This window comes from Penicillium argentinense (assembly GCF_028826775.1).
Source record: "Penicillium argentinense strain IBT 30761 chromosome Unknown utg000004l_segment0_segment0, whole genome shotgun sequence".
NCBI lineage: Eukaryota > Fungi > Ascomycota > Eurotiomycetes > Eurotiales > Aspergillaceae > Penicillium > Penicillium argentinense.
Window position 1 is genome coordinate 2,566,857 of NW_026622663.1, and position 16,477 is coordinate 2,583,333.

The following is a 16,477-nucleotide window of genomic DNA, read 5'->3' on the forward strand; positions in this document are numbered from 1 at the left end:
CTGATATGGCCATAGAATCACTTAGCAGTTTATCCACTCCCATTAAAGTCATTAGACATCCTTCAACCATGCCACCATCTACCGTCTTCCCATGTAGGAGCGGTAGAAGTCATCGGCAGCGTTTCCTCCGCCCGTGCCAGGACTGTTGAACCCATACCCGAGACGGGAGGAGATAGACTGGCCGGCCTTCTGTGCGGCAGATACCTTGTTTTGCAGCTCAGATGTACCCTGATCAATGACCTGGAGCTGGGACAGGTGCGAATTGAGAATACGAACGATCTGCGAGATCTGTACAAAGGACATATGCGTTAGTAATCCACATAGTTTGTCAATATGCGGGACGGATTTCAACATCACTTACCGGCTCGTCCGCACGGTTGGTCTTGCTCAGGCTTGCAGAAGCACTGTTCACTTCGTCGATCATGCTCGTCAGATCCTTGCCCATCTCATCCAGACGTTCTGAAAGTTTCTCGGCCGTTTTGTAGCTACAAATCAGGTTAGTTCCATCGATCAATGTGCAAGGAGAATGTCAGATCTCTTACGTTTTCTCGCGCTCCTGGTCTGGTCCTTGGAGAACGTCGCCAGAGCCCACCTGCTTGGAAACCATCTCATCGACTTCACGCTCATACCGATCGAGCCATGAGCTCAACTCGTCCTGCTGACCCTCCACAGATGCAAGTTGACGCTCCACTTCTTGAGTGGCACGCTCGGCATCGACAGTGCTGCCATACAGCTTTTGAACCTTTGTTCCATTCTCCACCAGCATGCGATCCCACTCTGCAACTTTCTCAGCATTGTCACGGAACTTCTTCTGGTGCTGGTTCAGATCGGTGGCCCAGCGGGTGATGATCTCATCCATGGTCTTGTTCTTCAGGCGCGACTGAGCCGGAGGAGCCGGGCCAGTCGTCGATTGGCCAAGGGCAGGGTTGGTTCCTGTTTTGTTGGCGGCATCAGTCGCCGGGGCAGTTCCCGTCGTAGAAGGGGCAGTTGTGGTGGTGGTGGTAGAAGTAGCCGTGGCAGGTTGGGTAGAAGCCGTGGATGTCGCAGGCTTGCTGAACAAGCTTGGGGCGGCAGGCTGGGAGGCAGATGTGGTCGCAGGCGCAGCGCTGGTGGCCGCAGTTGACGGAGTAGGAGCAGCAGATGTATTAGCTCCACTCAAACCTGAGAACAGAGATCCTCCGGCAGGCGCTGCGGCTGGAGTCGAAGATGAGGCGGCCGAGGAGGTAGCAGCACCTGCGGCAGGGAAGAGTGACTTCTGAGGTGTGGCAGATGATGTAGCCGGGGCTCCTAGAGAGGGCTGAGAAGTGGCTGAAGTTGTTGCGGGCGTGGTAGATGCGCCACCAAGGGAAGGGAATGGGGATTTCGCAGCGGAATCGCCGCCGGTGGAAGGCATCTTGAACAGAGAGCCGCCAGTCGAAGCCGGGGCAGCAGCTCCAAAGGCCGGCTTGGGGGTGTTGTCGGTGGCAGTGGTCGGAGTGGTGGATTCTGCTGGCTTGGGGGTGGTGCCGAAGAGATTGGAGCCGCCGCTGGCAGGCGCGGCGGCGGGCGTGCCTCCAAAGAGAGGCTTCGGGGCGGTAGTAGAGGCTGCGCCTGCGCCAAACAGACCACCAGATGATTGCACAGTAGCCGGGGTAGTCGAGGGCGCGGCAGACGATGCAGGCGTGCTCGACAAAGCTGTGTTGCCGAAGAGACTGTTGGGCTTGGAGGCCGGCGGAGGGCCAGCAGGGGTCGTCGAGGTATTGCCGAACAAAGAGCCAGCAGCCGGTCCAGGAGTCGCAGACGCGTTGTTCCCGAACAGACTGCCGCCCGAGGCCGGCTTCGCTGCGGCGCCAAACATCCCACTGGTCGCCGGTTGTCCAGATGCCGTCGATTCCGTCGTTTTATTGGGGGTTTGGGCACCACTACCGAACAGAGATGAAGTACCGCCAGCTGGGCTGCTCGTGCTGGAGTTGTTTCCGAGGTTGCCAAAACTGAAACCTGAGCCACCGCTGCTGGCGGGTTTGGCAGCTCCAAACAGTGAATTCTGGCCACCACTGCCCCCCGCACCTGCGCCGGTGCTGGTACCGGCGCCGGCGCCGAACAGAGGAGCTGGGGTACTGCCAGAGCCACCAGCGCCAGAAGCCGTGGCAAATGGCGACGAAGACGCACCTCCGCTGGTAGACGAAGCTCCTACGTTTCCGAAGAGACCACCTCCCGAGCTAGGGTTTGAGTTATTCTGGGTGGATCCGAAAGTGCTGCCAGAAGTCCCAAAGAGACCACCGCTGGAGGCTCCGGTGGATGCTGGAGTGCCGAAGGAAAAGGCCATGGCGATGGGGATTGTCGCGATCAAGGAATCGACAAGCTTAGGTGAAAAAAGCAGACTGAGCAACGGTCAGCGACCGATAGGAGGCCAGGAGGTCCTGCTGAATGGATCGCGGCGTCCAGTGAATAATGCGCTCTGTTTACAATTGTCAAATTGAACCCAGAGACTGAAGGGTGGAGGGGGTGGGGGTTTGGTGAGTGAAGCACTGCAATAATCAATCGGCAGAGAGTTTGGGTTCACGCGCTCGGCAGTGCCTGCTTTCCCAGGCAGAAAGGATGCCTGAGGCGGGTATGTTCTGGACTCGGTCGATCGCAGGGAAGACGTCGACACTCGCTCTACACACTACACACTACCATTTGCATGTCATTATTCCCGTCACCTCCTCCGACCATTTCTTTCCTATGTTCCTGACCTGAGTTTACCTACAAACATGTCGGAGGCGTCGCCCGATCCGTCTACGCATCTTGAACCCCCCAGCAAAACCACCGAGAGGGAGGATCCTGGAGCTGAGGACAGCGGTATGTCGGCCTCCAAAACACCGGTTCAGCTACCCAGAATGCTGAATGATTATCCTTGCGCCCGAATAGGCTCCGAAAGTGGCGAAGAACATTTCTCAGATGCCAGTGAAGGCCACATACAGCAACAATCAAGCCCGCGTTCTGGTGGTACTTCCCCTGTCCCACGGACCAGAATCGAGCGAGTCGACAGCAGCCTTCAGCATGGCGAGGTTCCCGGGACCGTGGCATACGAGATAAGACAGCAGGATGCAGTTCCCGACGAAATTGAAGTTATTCCAGAAGGTTCGCGCAATAGCGACCTCTCCCCCGCGGGGTCGAAGGACCGGCCGGTGACCCCAACGGATTCGCCAATTCCGCGCACAATGGTAGAGAAGGTTGATCCGGATTCGCCCAGCTATGGCGAAGTTCCAGGAACAGAGGCATTTGAAAAGAGACTGGCAGATGCTGTGCCCGACGTGGTGAAATCCACAGATGATCCCGAGAATATTCAACCGCCAGCATCCTCCTCGGAAAACGCATCTCAAGACTCCAACTTTTCAAGCCAGCCAATTCCTGAAACGCGCGTCTCTCGCGTTGATTCCATGCCTAATGATGAAGACCTCCCGTCAAGGCCCCAAGCCCACCATCGAACATCGCCGAGTGACGCAATGCCCGACGTCGTGGAAACAGTCCCCGATACCACAACCTCAGAAGACACCTCTCCGCAACACGAACAAATGCGTCAGGACATTGAAGAAGATGATGAGTTTGGTGATGTGAATAAAAGACAAGCGGGGGCTGATGAATTTGACGACTTTGTTGAGGAACAAGACGACATGAGTGATGATGATTTCGGGGACTTCGATGACGGCTTCCAAGAACCCAGTGCTGAAATTGACGACGGTGCTGCCACAGGGGGTAGCGCCACTCCTCAGCAGCCTCAAACCCTTCTCTCAGTTGTGAGTAGCTCGGTCAATTGTAAATACAACTAAAAGCTAACATCTACCTCGCTAGCCTCCTCTTATCGATCTCGACACATACAAGTCCACCACCGAACTTCTCAGTGCTCTTGAGGGCACCCTCGATAACTTATTCCCTGCCTCCCAAGACCTCGGTAACCTTTCACCCATCGAACCAATTCCCGATTCCTCAGCAATTTTCAGCACTGAGCGTTCCCTTTCCCTGTGGTCTCAGCTCGTTGCCCCACCACCTCTCCAACCCCAGAACTGGGTCAAATCTCGCATCCGGCGATTGTTCCTTGTATCACTTGGTGTCCCCGTCGACTTGGACGAGATTCTCCCAGCATCCAAGCAAAAGAAGCTTGTTCTCCCCTCCATTGACCTCGACGGCTCGGGGGCAACAACACCCAGCGGCCGATCCCGCAGCCAAGGCCGAAAGGAAGGCGAAGGCTCTCAAAACGAAACTGAAAGCGCAGCCACGACAGGGCAGGCCGCTGCTCGTCAGAAGACTGTTCGTCGTGGTGCAGTTCCTCCACCAGAAATTGATCTCTCCGCTGTACACCGCTTGTGCGCCACCACCGATGCCGCGCTGAGTGGCTTGACTGATGTGGAATTGCAATCTCATGTCAAGGAGTTGGAAAAGGTTACCCTGCGCGCCAGCACAGTATTGGAGTACTGGCTCAAGCGGAGGGATGGTCTGATCAGTGAAAAGGAGGCCTTTGAAGGTGTCATTGAGAATCTTGTCAGCCATGTTCGGCGCGTAAGGAAATGACACCGTGGATAATGGCCATTTATAACCATATATTGAAACCCCTGTATAATTTAATATCCAAGGTGGAGAGAATCCACTAAGTGATCATGGCTTATTCTTGTCGGCTGCACTAGCTGTTGGTAGGCTACGGTCTATACCTCCAAACTCACACCCATCGAAGCGCAATTTTGGAGCATGAAGGTCATTCACTTTAGGCAATTCTGTCTGGAAAATGACGAGTAAATTTTGCGATCAACCAGTAACTTCAATATTGTATTAATACGGGTTGTCTAACAGTGAATATCGTACGTTTAATCTTATCCATCGTGATGAAAAAACGACGACAGTTACCAAAAAGAACCCCCCGTAAACACCGTAACTATGAATAACAAGAACAGAACTACCAGTGAAAATGTCACAATCATCTTCACTGTGGTCAGTCCCAGGGTCTCTGAAATAAGTGGGGGTATCTATTGCTTCGGTACAAAGGTTAAAATCCAAAAAAAAAAAGAAAAGAAAAGAAAGAAAGAAAGAAAGGGTTGATGAAGGGGCGGACTTCGACCAAGATACTGATATCTCGTTCATTAAAAAGGAGAAGCAAGTGACTTGACAATAGATGAGCACCACAGTAACATCAACATGATTAGTCAATTTCAATCACGATTGGTTCACCAGTATTTGTAGTGTTCATGGGAGAGGATGTCTCTTGCTTTGCAGGAGTCTTTGACCGGCTTAGAGGGCGATCCGCCTTGCGCTTGAGGGTGACCGGGATCGATGAGGTTTTTTCAGGAGTATCGAATTTCAAAGTCCAAGATCCATCAGCTTGAATTTTGATCGTCTCAGCGCCACTCAGTCGGTTACTAGACTGAAGCTCCGCGCGAACGTTGACGAAATACTCATCAATGACGAGGTTTTGTGGCCGAGCATCTGCCTTACAGATAGGGCACCTCCAGTCATCGTTCAATGGTGTGGACCCAGATCGGCACTTGCGAGTTCTGATAAAGGTGTCAATGTCGAAGCATTCCAGGTGGTTGCAGGATGTGGATCGGGCAGGGGTGTCAAAGATCGTTGCCATAAACGGGTCAACGAGGCTGACAGTCAGGAAATCTGAAACAACGGCCAAGTCATCGTCGTCCGTCAGCAGATTCAGGCGTTGGCGGATCTTCCGATAGGTCGCCGAGGCGGGTAGGGTCTTGGCCTGAAGCCGCACTTGATCAGACATGCTGAAGGCCATGGACTCAACACCAAAGACGTATCGAGAATCCTTGCATTCACCAGGTCCGAGTAGGAAGTGTACAACAAGTTCGTTTTTGCCTTCTTTGAGAAAACGGGTGATGTCTAGAGGAAGATCCTTGCCGTTGTGAGCTTTGCGGCGGACAAAGAGCTCCTTACCGTTGACAAAGATGTAAAACACACTAGGCCAGCAGGTGTTTGCAGTTGGCCACATGCCGTAAAGATTGTCTTTCTGAGAGTTTTTCAGAGAGATCGCTCGAAGTCGGAAGACTTTACACCCTGGCTGGATACTAATGATCGGGCTTTTCCCTGATTTGGTATCCTCAAAGCGAGGGGCTGATTGTATATCGATGGCTGATAACATAAACTTCCAGCTGTAGCGTCGTTCCGCCGGATCAATGAAGCTGGGAATCACTGCATATCCGCAGAGGTAATAGTACAATTCGACCTCGGCGAACTGTCCCTGGGGGTTCCAATGTCGCAGTTGCTTGACTGGTTCACGAATATCGGCCTGGTGCAGTCCGAGCCGCATTGGTTGCGTGTTGACGGTCTGTGGGATTCTATAATTGGGGGGCGGGAGCAAAGGAGTATGAGGAGTAACCGGTATGCCCGACGTGCCAGGTGTCACCGGTGTACCCGGGTGCGGTCGCTGCAAGGAGGGTGGTATGGACATTTGGAGACTTCCTCGTCCTCGCCCTCGTCCTCTGCCCAGTGGAAACTGCATGAATTGTGGATGGCCTTGAATTCCGTAAAGCGGAGGTCGCTGAGGATGGCCCGTTGAATTCACCTGCATACAGAATGGGGGAACTTGCTGCTGTGTGAGGATCTTGTCTTGTTGCTGGGGACCCTGGACAGACTCGGGGTGGGCAGAGTACATGGGAGAGGGCGTATTTTGATGCGGAACATCCTGTTGGTCTTGGACTCCCTGTGCCTGTTGGGTCGAGTGGATTTGTTGGTCTTGAACCATCTGTCGGACTTGGGGCGTTTGGGGTGAGTGAGTCTGAATCATCTGCCCCTGGTTTTCTTGTAGAGCATTGGGACCCTGAACCATCTGTCCTTGATTTGGCTGCAACGCATTCGGATTTTGCATCATCTGTGCTTGGTTTGCCGGCCGATAATTGGGATACTGAGAGACTGGAAGCGGTACATCATAGGCAGCTCGGGGCTGCCCCTGCATGTGTACCGGCGGAGCTTGTCCTCGGGGTAGCTGAAGCTGCCCTGGGGACGCTTGCCACACCTGAGGTGAACGGGGCGGATTTTGCGACGTTGGAAGCCACGCGGCGTTCTGGGGCGGGCTTTGTGACCGCGGACTTTGGGATGAGACAGGGATAAAAAATCCATTGGGAAGACTGGGGTTTCCAACTGGACTGGGGGCGGAGACCACGGGACCTCCAGGGTGGGTAAGTGCGCTGGGCGGCGGCGGCGGCGGCGGCGGCTGCTTCTGCTGCTTGTTCTGCTTGTTCTGCTGCTGGGGAACCATCGAGGGCTGCCGTCCCAGTGGACTGGGCTTCATTCGGATCGCTTTGTATCGACGGATCGAAAGCAGCCGATCTTCTTCCATGGACGTGAAAAACATTCTCATGTCATTCTGGAATGAAAGATTCAAGTCCTGCATACAATGATCTGGGTAAAGACTTCGACAAGCACATGTAAACAGCACAGTCATGAATACAGGCGAACTGGTCTGAAATTCCGTATGGATTTCGGCTGCGAGAGGTGGGAAACCACGTTCATGATAATATCCCCGCTCAATTCGAGCTTGTAGCAACGGCATCTGGGATTCCAGGGCGACAATGCATTTCCTGACGAGCTCTTTATTTCGCGTGTCGTCAAACCACTCAGCCTTTCCTAATTCCTCAAGCGATTCGGGGAAGCCAACGAATCTTTCCATGATCCGAGGCGGCACACGCGTGTTGTCTTCCAGCAGGAGTTGCAGGGCATGAAAAGAGTCCGTGTGCCCACTGCTACGCTCCAGAGCGCCAATATCGAGGAAATGTCGGCAGAATACTTGATGCAGCAACAGAAAGAAAAAGTCTCTATGATCGCAGGCATTTTGTAGGAGAGTCGCCCTACCCATTGCAACTATCGACCCCGTGACATCAGCGTCCGTACGGAGCACGACCGACTTGTGCCTCCATTGCTGCCACAGTGTCTTGCTTGGGCCAGAAACTCTCGGCGCGAGTGTCTGATGGTTAGGCGCAAGCCCATGTCGAGGTAAGTTCCCCGATGGTGTGTTTTCTTGGGCGCCACAGGATTCAGAAACCGCTCCCGGAAGTGAGGGGCTCGCAGTGGGCGCAGAGATGGCGGCGGCTTGGTTCGACATGCGAGTCTCATCCTCACGGTTTTGCGGCAGGGTCGCTGGCGCGGCAACAGACGTGTTGGTGGCCGGAGGACGAGAGGTCGCAGGGCTCGGGTGGGAACCTGGACTCGGCACCGGTGATATGAGAGTCGCGGAGGGAGACTGACGGTCGGGCTGAGGTGGGGAAGCTGGTGCTGGGAGCGACGAAGAAGGTAGGTTGGCGCCCGGCGTGACGGGGGACATTAACATGTCTGCGACGAAGGATCGGTTGGTAGTAGTGGTAGTAGCAGTACTAGTAGTAGTACTACTACCTGTGGTGCTGGTAGATTTTGAGGGTATTGAAGGCGCAACATTAGGACATGAGGCGCTGGGATGCGCGCGAGGCAGCATCGCTGCCTGCGAGCCTGTCGGATAGGGAGTGGGAGTTGGAGCACTCGATATTTGCGGAGTACCCATCCAGTCCCTCCGCGGGACGCCCAGAAAGAGGCTCGCGGTCGAGTTACACTCTTCTATCTGTTCGGCACCACTCGATCGTCGTCGATAAGAGGCCATGGTGTGGACTCATAGTTGGGAGAAAGCAACAAATGAAAAATGACCGGGAACAGGAACAAGGGCTGGCAGGATGTTGGTCGCTGAACAATGAACTGCTGCTGGTTCTTGCCCAGGCGCGGGTTAGGCCTGCGGAAGCATGCGGTGCTTCTAGTTGATGTGGAGGGTTGTGGCTTCCTTTTTTATTTTTGACTTTTTTTTTTTACTTTGCTGATTTCTTTTTCTCAACGGGAATCTCGAAGTGACCAGGCGGTTGCGAGCAAAAGCCAAAAAAAGCCCACTCTTGGCGCGAACAAAGAGGGCGTGTAGTCAGGAATCGAGATGCAGGCACTAGCACAGCACTAAGAGTATAAACCATCACCACTCCCATTGATCGGCTATTATGGTATAGCCTGGATGCCTAACAGAAGATCTTTGACTTATGGCCTGTAATTTGCGTATGTACTGCCCAACGGTACCCTGTAGACACACCTGTGCAGTCCCGGAGGCATCATGTCGTCGCGGTGTTGCGTGGACTCGCTCCGCTGGCCGCAGTCGATAGATCGCGAGCATCGGCATCGTCAAGAATGGCCGCATTCAGCCCGATGCATCCATCCACTCCCCTATTGCTCCGGCCTGGGGATACTCTGCTGGTTTGTTATTTGTTTCACTTTTGCTTATTTTGTCCACTTCGACTCTCAGCCCATTCTCGCCTGAGACCCGTGGATTGCCCGGTCCAGAACCCTCGAACCCTTGACGGCCGCACACGTCACTCTGGACCCATTTTCTTGGATTTCGTGTGGGATTATTTGCGCCTAGTCGGCTCGTTGCGTCTCGGCTCTTCTGCGTCTGGACTTGTCGGCCTCGACTTTCGCAACGCTCTCGCCTGTCATCCACGCTGCGTTCTCCCAACTACCTCCTAGTACACACCAGGTACTCTGCTGCTGCTCGTGCTGTGCGCCTTGTTGTGGTGGAACCCCATTCCACATCAGATTCCTGGAATCTGCCCTGGTCGGTATCTGCTGTGGCATGGTAGATCGGGTCTGCCCAAGACTGCCAGTGACGAAGAGTACTAGTAGTACGAGGGACAGCTTCCGACAGTTCCAGCTTAGTTCCTCGCGAACCCCGCGGGCTAGTGACCTAAGCCTCGACTCCTCTCGGGGATTCCTCTTCTGCATTCTCTCCCCTTCCAGCCTGCCGTGCTCTCCTTCACGAGGTTCCACGCTCGATTCCTCCTCCCTCTGCCTCTCCCGAAAGGGCTGCTCGGCCCCCATGTTCTGCGACTGAATTGCCCTCTCGCCTCGGCTTTGTTTCCACTTCGTGCGATCGGAGGAACGGGGTCACCCCAACAAAAATCATCGCGACATGGCCGACCATTCGCTGATGTCGCCCGCTCCGCCAAAGAACGTCCAGCGCGGTGATTATCTTTTCGTCTTACGTACGTCTGGCCATGTGCGACTTTTTGCGCGATTGCGAGCGCGGCGAGCGCGGCCGCGATCGCGCAAAGTGGTTCCCCTCTCGCTCGCCCCTCGACCATGCGCTAACCCCAATCAGACGATCACTTCAAACGAAATGACGATGAATTGCAAATGATGCGCGGAAATATTATCCGTCTCGAGGAGATGGATGAAGAATTTCAAGATGGATGGTGGCTTGGAGAACAACCCGAGTCTGGCCAGAAAGGCCTCTTCCCAGCTGGTATGCGCCCGTCCCAACATTCGACATCAATCGCGGTCGACAAGTCCAATATTCATATTCATATGTAATGCCATAGGCTTCACGCGCAAGGCCCATGCTCACGAGCGTCCCCGGAATCGTGGACCGCCCGATCTGAGTTCCATTCAGACCGACCCCTCCCCCGAAACAGTGATCGCATTCGACAAGACCGAATCGCCAGCTCAGATGGAACCGTCAACGCCGGTCGATGTCGAATCCTCTTTCGCCTCAGCTGGCAGCGAACAAACAACGCCCCAAGCGTCGCGACACGCCAGTACTTCGGATGTGTACGGCTCGGTCGATTCCCCCAAGCAACAACGGTCTGCTTCGTCTCCACTGCCCCAGCAAAGCCTGGCGGCGGACATCCAACAAACCTTCCGGAGGTCCATTGATAGTCATGCCAATGGCGAGGAGAGCCCGGTGATGAACGAGACTTTGAGCGTCATCGATGAACACATCACCGATATGAACACACCTCGCCACAGTGTGTCGACCCAAGAAGCGAAAACGATCAATGACTCTGGGAGCGAATATAGTAGCCATTTCAGTCATCGCCTTTCATACATCAACGGAAATGAGACGGATGAGGAAGAGGGCGTTGCACTGACTGAAGAACAGGTTCGGCGGTGGACTCACACCGAGACCGCGAAACACATGCGAGACCTTGGAATGGATACCAAGCATTGTGATATATTTGAAGAGCAGGAAATCACCGGCGATGTCCTTCTTGACATGGATCAAGACTTCATTTTCATGAAAGAGTTTGACTTTGGTGTTATGGGCAAACGGCTTAAAACGTGGCACAAGGTCAAGGCATTCCAGGAAGAGGTTCGAGGCTTGAAACAGCAGCAGCAACAGCAACAGCCGCCGGCTGCGAGAGCCTCTATCTCTGGCTATTTGGCTGGTCCAGAGGAACGATCTCTGTCGCGCGCCGGTCATACTGGACCTTTTCTACCGCGCATCCCGACTGTGTCGGAGAAGACTGGCGCAGGCTATGTGCCCCGGGTCTCTGCAGTCCCTGGACAACACCCAAGACTTGCCAGCAACGGCAGCTCCCCCATTGCGCCTCGTACCCCTCCGTATGGTCACGACTCGCCAAGAAGAGTCTCCGCGGCTTCGATCCGTGATCTCAATCATACTCGGCGGCACTCCTCTATCGATACTACACACCGTGGGCCTCCGGACTCTTTAATGAATGGCCACCAGAAGAAGCCATCCTTTGATCGGGCTTGGACTCTGAACAGTGGAGGCCAAGGTCTACCCGCTCGCCCAGGAACTTCGCTGGGGACAACGGCATATCGTGGACCGCAGACTGAATCAGAGCCCAATACGCCTGATCAAATAGACGACCTGGATCGAGGCTACTTTTCCGGAACGGAAATAGATTCGCGACGGACTCGCCGCGTTTTGCAGAAACGGACGTCGGCCGCTGGTAGTATCGGTCACTCTCGAAAGTCCAGCTATGCAGAGGACCAATACAAGGTCAAGAATGCTGGTAAACGCCAGTCTCGCATTGCCAGTGTTGATTCAATGCGTGATGCAGCTCGACATGTGTCAAGCGCCGCTGATAACTATCACAGTACGCCACAGAAGAGCCGGTTCAGGAGCCTGAGCACACGCGTTTCTGAACGCAGTGGCCATGATTCACAGGATAGCAAGGCAGGGTTCTTCTCTAACTTGGGACCATTCATGAAGAAGGGCGGGGATTCGGAAGGCTCCTCCGCGCGGTCTTCCACTTTGCCTTGGAACTTGCCCAAAATGGGCGGTGCCAATTCCAAGATTCGTCGCGCAGTCGGCTTTCGTGCTATCTCTGATGTTGTTGGAAAAGGCACTGATACCTCAGCCCCTGTCTCGCCTCGCGATTATGATCCTACAACTGGTCGTACTGGGTCTACCACTCCTTCGGCAACATCCAAGAGCTCAGAACGGCACAGCACCGATGGATCTGGCAAGGCCACTGATAGCGCGGGGTTCATGATTCGACCTCGCACCGTCAAGTCCAAGAAAGACACAAGCGCTTATATACGAGGTCTCGAGAAGAAGTCGCCACGGGAACAAATGGATGGATGCGACTACAGTGGCTGGATGAAGAAGAGGTCTTCCAACCTCATGACGACGTGGAAACCTCGACTATTCGTGCTGCGTGGCCGTCGTCTATCGTACTATTACTCTGAGGACGACACCGAAGAGCGGGGCCTTATCGACATCACGGCTCACCGCGTCCTCCGAGCAGATAATGACCCCATCATCGCTTTACACGCCACTGTGACCGGATCTACCGCGCAGCCTGCCAATGCCAATCCCAGCGAAAATGCAAGTGGCACCAAGGTTACCACATCTAATGTCCTTTCTTCACTTAGCAGCAAAGACGGGAGCGGTCCTTTCTTCTTCAAACTTGTGCCGCCGAGATCGGGCAATTCCCGAACTGTGCAGTTCACCAAGCCTACCACCCACTACTTCCAGGTCGACAGTGTGGCGGAAGGTCGCTTGTGGATGGCGGCCTTGATGAAGGCAACCATTGAGCTTGACCTGTCTCAGTTGGAAAAGACCAACAAACAAAAGACAATCAGTCTAAAACAAGCTCAGATGATGAACCAACGCCCCCTGCTTTGATGAACAATCCCCCGGTTACCGAACCTGATCAGCTCCCCGATGAGCTGGTCGAAGAAGCAGACGAGGAAGAACATGGACTTCGAATCGAAGGTCTAAATCTATCCAAGGCCCCCTCCACCGAATCCAACTCTTTCGTTGATGCAAATGCGGAAGCCCCGAAAGACGAGTCGGGCACCACCGACCAACCCATGTCTAATCCTCTCGGGGAAATTGACACTGGTCACACATCTCTCCTTCCTAGCCCGCTGGCTAAGACGGAATCGAAGTGATGCTTTCAATCTACTGTGATTTTGCTTTCACCCGCAGGAAGATCTGTGGACATCTAATCTTCACCTTTCTACCCTAGCTTTTTTTTCTTCTCTATTCACCTTTTATGATATCTTTTCTGGCTATTCCCCACCCCCGACTGTCTGGCGTTTGATGTGATATACCCCTCGCACCTCCTTCTGTTCCATTCTTTTCTGGCCTCGGCCGGTTTTTGTTTGTTACGTGGATACGAAGGGTTTATGTAGACAGTGTGACTGATTAGTCCAGGTCTGACCTGGAAGAATTAAACGGCCTGTGGTTTCTTATCCGATCTTGGGTGTCTTTTGCTTTGTGTTTTCCAACAAGTGTATTCATTTGGTGGCTTGTAGATAAATCTACAATTGTAATCTCTTGATGTCGAAAAGTGTCTCCTATCTTCTTAAATTATGCAAATATTAACAACAGGTACCTAGATGTAGTATAGGTACCATCAAATGATGCTGTTCTAGACGGACGTCATTGTTTCGTCTTGTGTGGTGCAGCGGGAATATATTTCGAACTTGGCTTTGACATTTGGGGAAAACAATCATCTTGGGGCAGCCGCAATGTCTGGTCTGAAAATTTAATATGTTGCCATCATAGCCCAGCTGAACGAATAATTAAAAATTTTGCTTTACTTGTGATACGATCTAGAATCATTTGCAGATAATACATCATCAAAAGGGGGTGGCAACCGCCAAACACAAGGCACCGTACCGCTCGGCGGGCGTACGGTCAAGGAGTCGCAAGCCGCGGAGGTCCCAACGTTCTACGCTGTTTACCACCCTTGGGGTCTCAACTCTCGCGGCCCACGCAACTCGGCCCTCGCTCATTGGTTACATTCATTATGGTGTATATTATTTTCTCATAATTTTTTCTAATCATCCGATCCTCATGTTCCCCCGATCCCTCCTTGCCCGCATTTTTGCGCTGCTCCTTCCGCTCACACTCTCGGCGACGGTCTACCTCTACCTCTACCCAGTCTTCAATGGCTGCGCATTTCCTATACCTCGATCGGCGTCATCGAAAACAGAAAACCAAACGATCCTGAAAACTCTCCTACAAAATGCCGCTACCAACACCTTCCTACAACATCTCGGAATCACCGACCCTTCGGCGGACACCCAACCCGCAATCTTCAGACTCCTAGTCCTTGCAGACCCGCAGCTTGAGGGCGATACGTCGTTGCCACTGCCCGAGTGGAAACTGGCTGCGCGTGCCCGCAAGCACTGGAAGGCTGTAGAGGATGCGGTGGGAAATGTCCCGGCCGATACCTCCCTTCCGATGTCTCTCCTGAACCAGAATGTTCTCTCCAATATCACCACTGGGATCTGGACCTTGACAACTGAAGACATCCCACGGTCTTTGCGCGCCGTCCAGAAGCAGATCGATCTCCTGGGAAACGACTACTACCTCGCCCACATCTACCGCACCCTGTTCTGGTGGACCTTGCCGACACACACAACCGTGCTGGGAGACCTTCTTGGGAGTCAATGGATCGACGATGATGAGTTCAATTGGCGAAGCCAGCGCTATTGGACCCGTGTTCTTAGCGGTGGACAACGCGTAGACGACCATATAACTCGCACGGGGGCCGTCGAGGGCGATGCTGCCGAGAAGCAGGAGTTGGAGCCATTGGGACCAAACTCCGATCCAGCTTGGGCGAGACGGGTCATCAATATTGCGGGAAACCACGATATTGGCTATGCAGGGGATGCGAGCGAGGCGCGAATTGAGCGTTTCGAGCGCGAATTTGGCCGTGCCAATTGGGATGTTCGCTTCCAGCATCCTCCCATTGTACTTGGAGGAAATCAGTCTGAGGTGTCTTCTGATAAGTCGACGATCACTCCGACTTTGCATCTGATCAACTTGAATACTCTTATTCTTGATACACCGGCACTGTCTGAAGCCGCTCAGTCACACTGCTACAATTACCTCAACGATCTTATTAGCAAGCGCCTCTACCCAGTGGAGGATCGATCCACTTTTACGTTGCTTCTCACTCATTTGCCTCTGCACAAGGAGGATGGAGTATGTACCGATGGGCCGTATTTTACTTTCCACGATGACGAGGATGATGATGGGCCTGATGGTGTCCCCCGCTGGAAGAAAGGTGGTCTACGAGAGCAGAACCACCTAAGTGACTTTCTCAGTGCTTCGGGAATCTTGCAGGGTATTTTTGGCATGAGCGGAGATGAAAATGCTCCGGCTGGTGGGACCGGCCGCAAAGGACTGGTCCTCACCGGTCATGACCACACCGGCTGCGATACCGTTCATTATGTGGACCACAATCCTGACGTGAGCGAAGACGGAGAATCAGGTGATAAAGCTTCGGATAATACCCCCTCACAGAGCTGGAAGTGGACCGCCACGCGATACAACGAGTCCTTCGTGCAACCGGAGACTCCATCCATCCGTGAAGTAACACTTCGCTCGATGATGGGCGATTTTGGTGGAAACGCGGGTCTTCTTTCGATTTGGTTTGATGTTGACCTAGGCGAGTGGGATTATGAGATCATGATGTGCCCCGCTGGTGTACAGCATATCTGGTGGGCGGTCCATGTTCTCATTCTTATCACTATTATTGTTGGTTTCCTTTGGATGGTTGTTACTGTGGCCGATCCTGGTGCAGAACCTGCGAAGGAGACAGTCCAAGATGTTCCGAAGCCGATAAAGGAGAGGGTGAGAGGCCATCCTTCAGGCAGCAAATATCGCAGGAGCAAGAAACCGGAGGGGCCGGTAGAGTGATTGTCGTCGTCACATAGATTGCTTCAATACTCCTTGTACAGTCGCATGACATCGGATTGTACGAATATAAATAGACCGGGGAGACTTATAAATAAATGTTGCTATCACTATAGACCATCTGATCCTTCAACATGTAGGAGGCAAGCCTTATAGTATTAAAAGGTGTATATACCGTAAACGTTTTGATACCAGGTGTAGGGTATGATACGGGCACGACGTAAAAGGCATAGATGATCGCCTTATTCGAAATTGTATCCCATTTGCTTAGGCGCCACCTTGGACTAGCAGGAAAGGTAGACGGAAATATTTCATACACTACGAAAGCCAGAGATGCGTCCCAGGAGATCAAATTGATTCAACCTGTCTAAGCCCAAGGAGCTGAGGCCGAGGAAGAGAACATGAGGCGAAGTGTAAAAACCGCGATAGCGAAATCCATACTCCCGACTCCCCCATTTCAATCATATACAACAGAAAGAAGTGGTTGGATGTTGTCATGAAAAGTTGTATTTTTCAAGTACTTCCGAATCGCCAGTGTTCAAAGAGAAA

At 53.2% G+C, this 16,477-nt stretch overlaps 6 protein-coding genes across 6 annotated transcripts; 3 read left to right on the forward strand and 3 right to left on the reverse strand.

Annotated features, from left to right (window-relative positions):
* Positions 1-78: 78 nt before the first annotated feature.
* On the reverse strand, positions 79-2,305 carry N7532_003862 (putative nucleoporin Nsp1; the record flags this gene model as incomplete). The annotated part of the gene is made up of 3 exons (XM_056616356.1): positions 79-288; positions 362-485; positions 543-2,305. 3 exons carry the CDS (start codon positions 2,303-2,305, stop codon positions 79-81), a joined length of 2,097 nt encoding a protein of 698 aa, XP_056476713.1.
* A 427-nt stretch (positions 2,306-2,732) lies between these two features.
* N7532_003863 (DUF5102 domain-containing protein) lies at positions 2,733-4,530 on the forward strand (the record flags this gene model as incomplete). The annotated part of the gene is made up of 3 exons (XM_056616357.1): positions 2,733-2,820; positions 2,890-3,758; positions 3,814-4,530. The coding sequence occupies 3 exons, from the start codon at positions 2,733-2,735 to the stop codon at positions 4,528-4,530; spliced, it is 1,674 nt and encodes a 557-aa protein (XP_056476714.1).
* Positions 4,531-5,152: 622 nt separating this feature from the next.
* N7532_003864 (MIZ zinc finger domain protein) lies at positions 5,153-8,290 on the reverse strand (the record flags this gene model as incomplete). The annotated part of the gene is made up of 1 exon (XM_056616358.1): positions 5,153-8,290. One exon carries the CDS (start codon positions 8,288-8,290, stop codon positions 5,153-5,155), a length of 3,138 nt encoding a protein of 1,045 aa, XP_056476715.1.
* Positions 8,291-9,384: 1,094 nt separating this feature from the next.
* Positions 9,385-9,843, reverse strand: N7532_003865 (uncharacterized protein; the record flags this gene model as incomplete). The annotated part of the gene is made up of 1 exon (XM_056616359.1): positions 9,385-9,843. One exon carries the CDS (start codon positions 9,841-9,843, stop codon positions 9,385-9,387), a length of 459 nt encoding a protein of 152 aa, XP_056476716.1.
* Positions 9,844-9,934: 91 nt separating this feature from the next.
* On the forward strand, positions 9,935-13,167 carry N7532_003866 (putative polarized growth protein (Boi2); the record flags this gene model as incomplete). The annotated part of the gene is made up of 4 exons (XM_056616360.1): positions 9,935-10,007; positions 10,124-10,267; positions 10,344-12,767; positions 12,824-13,167. 4 exons carry the CDS (start codon positions 9,935-9,937, stop codon positions 13,165-13,167), a joined length of 2,985 nt encoding a protein of 994 aa, XP_056476717.1.
* A 910-nt stretch (positions 13,168-14,077) lies between these two features.
* On the forward strand, positions 14,078-15,931 carry N7532_003867 (uncharacterized protein; the record flags this gene model as incomplete). The annotated part of the gene is made up of 1 exon (XM_056616361.1): positions 14,078-15,931. The coding sequence occupies one exon, from the start codon at positions 14,078-14,080 to the stop codon at positions 15,929-15,931; it is 1,854 nt and encodes a 617-aa protein (XP_056476718.1).
* Positions 15,932-16,477: the final 546 nt, after the last annotated feature.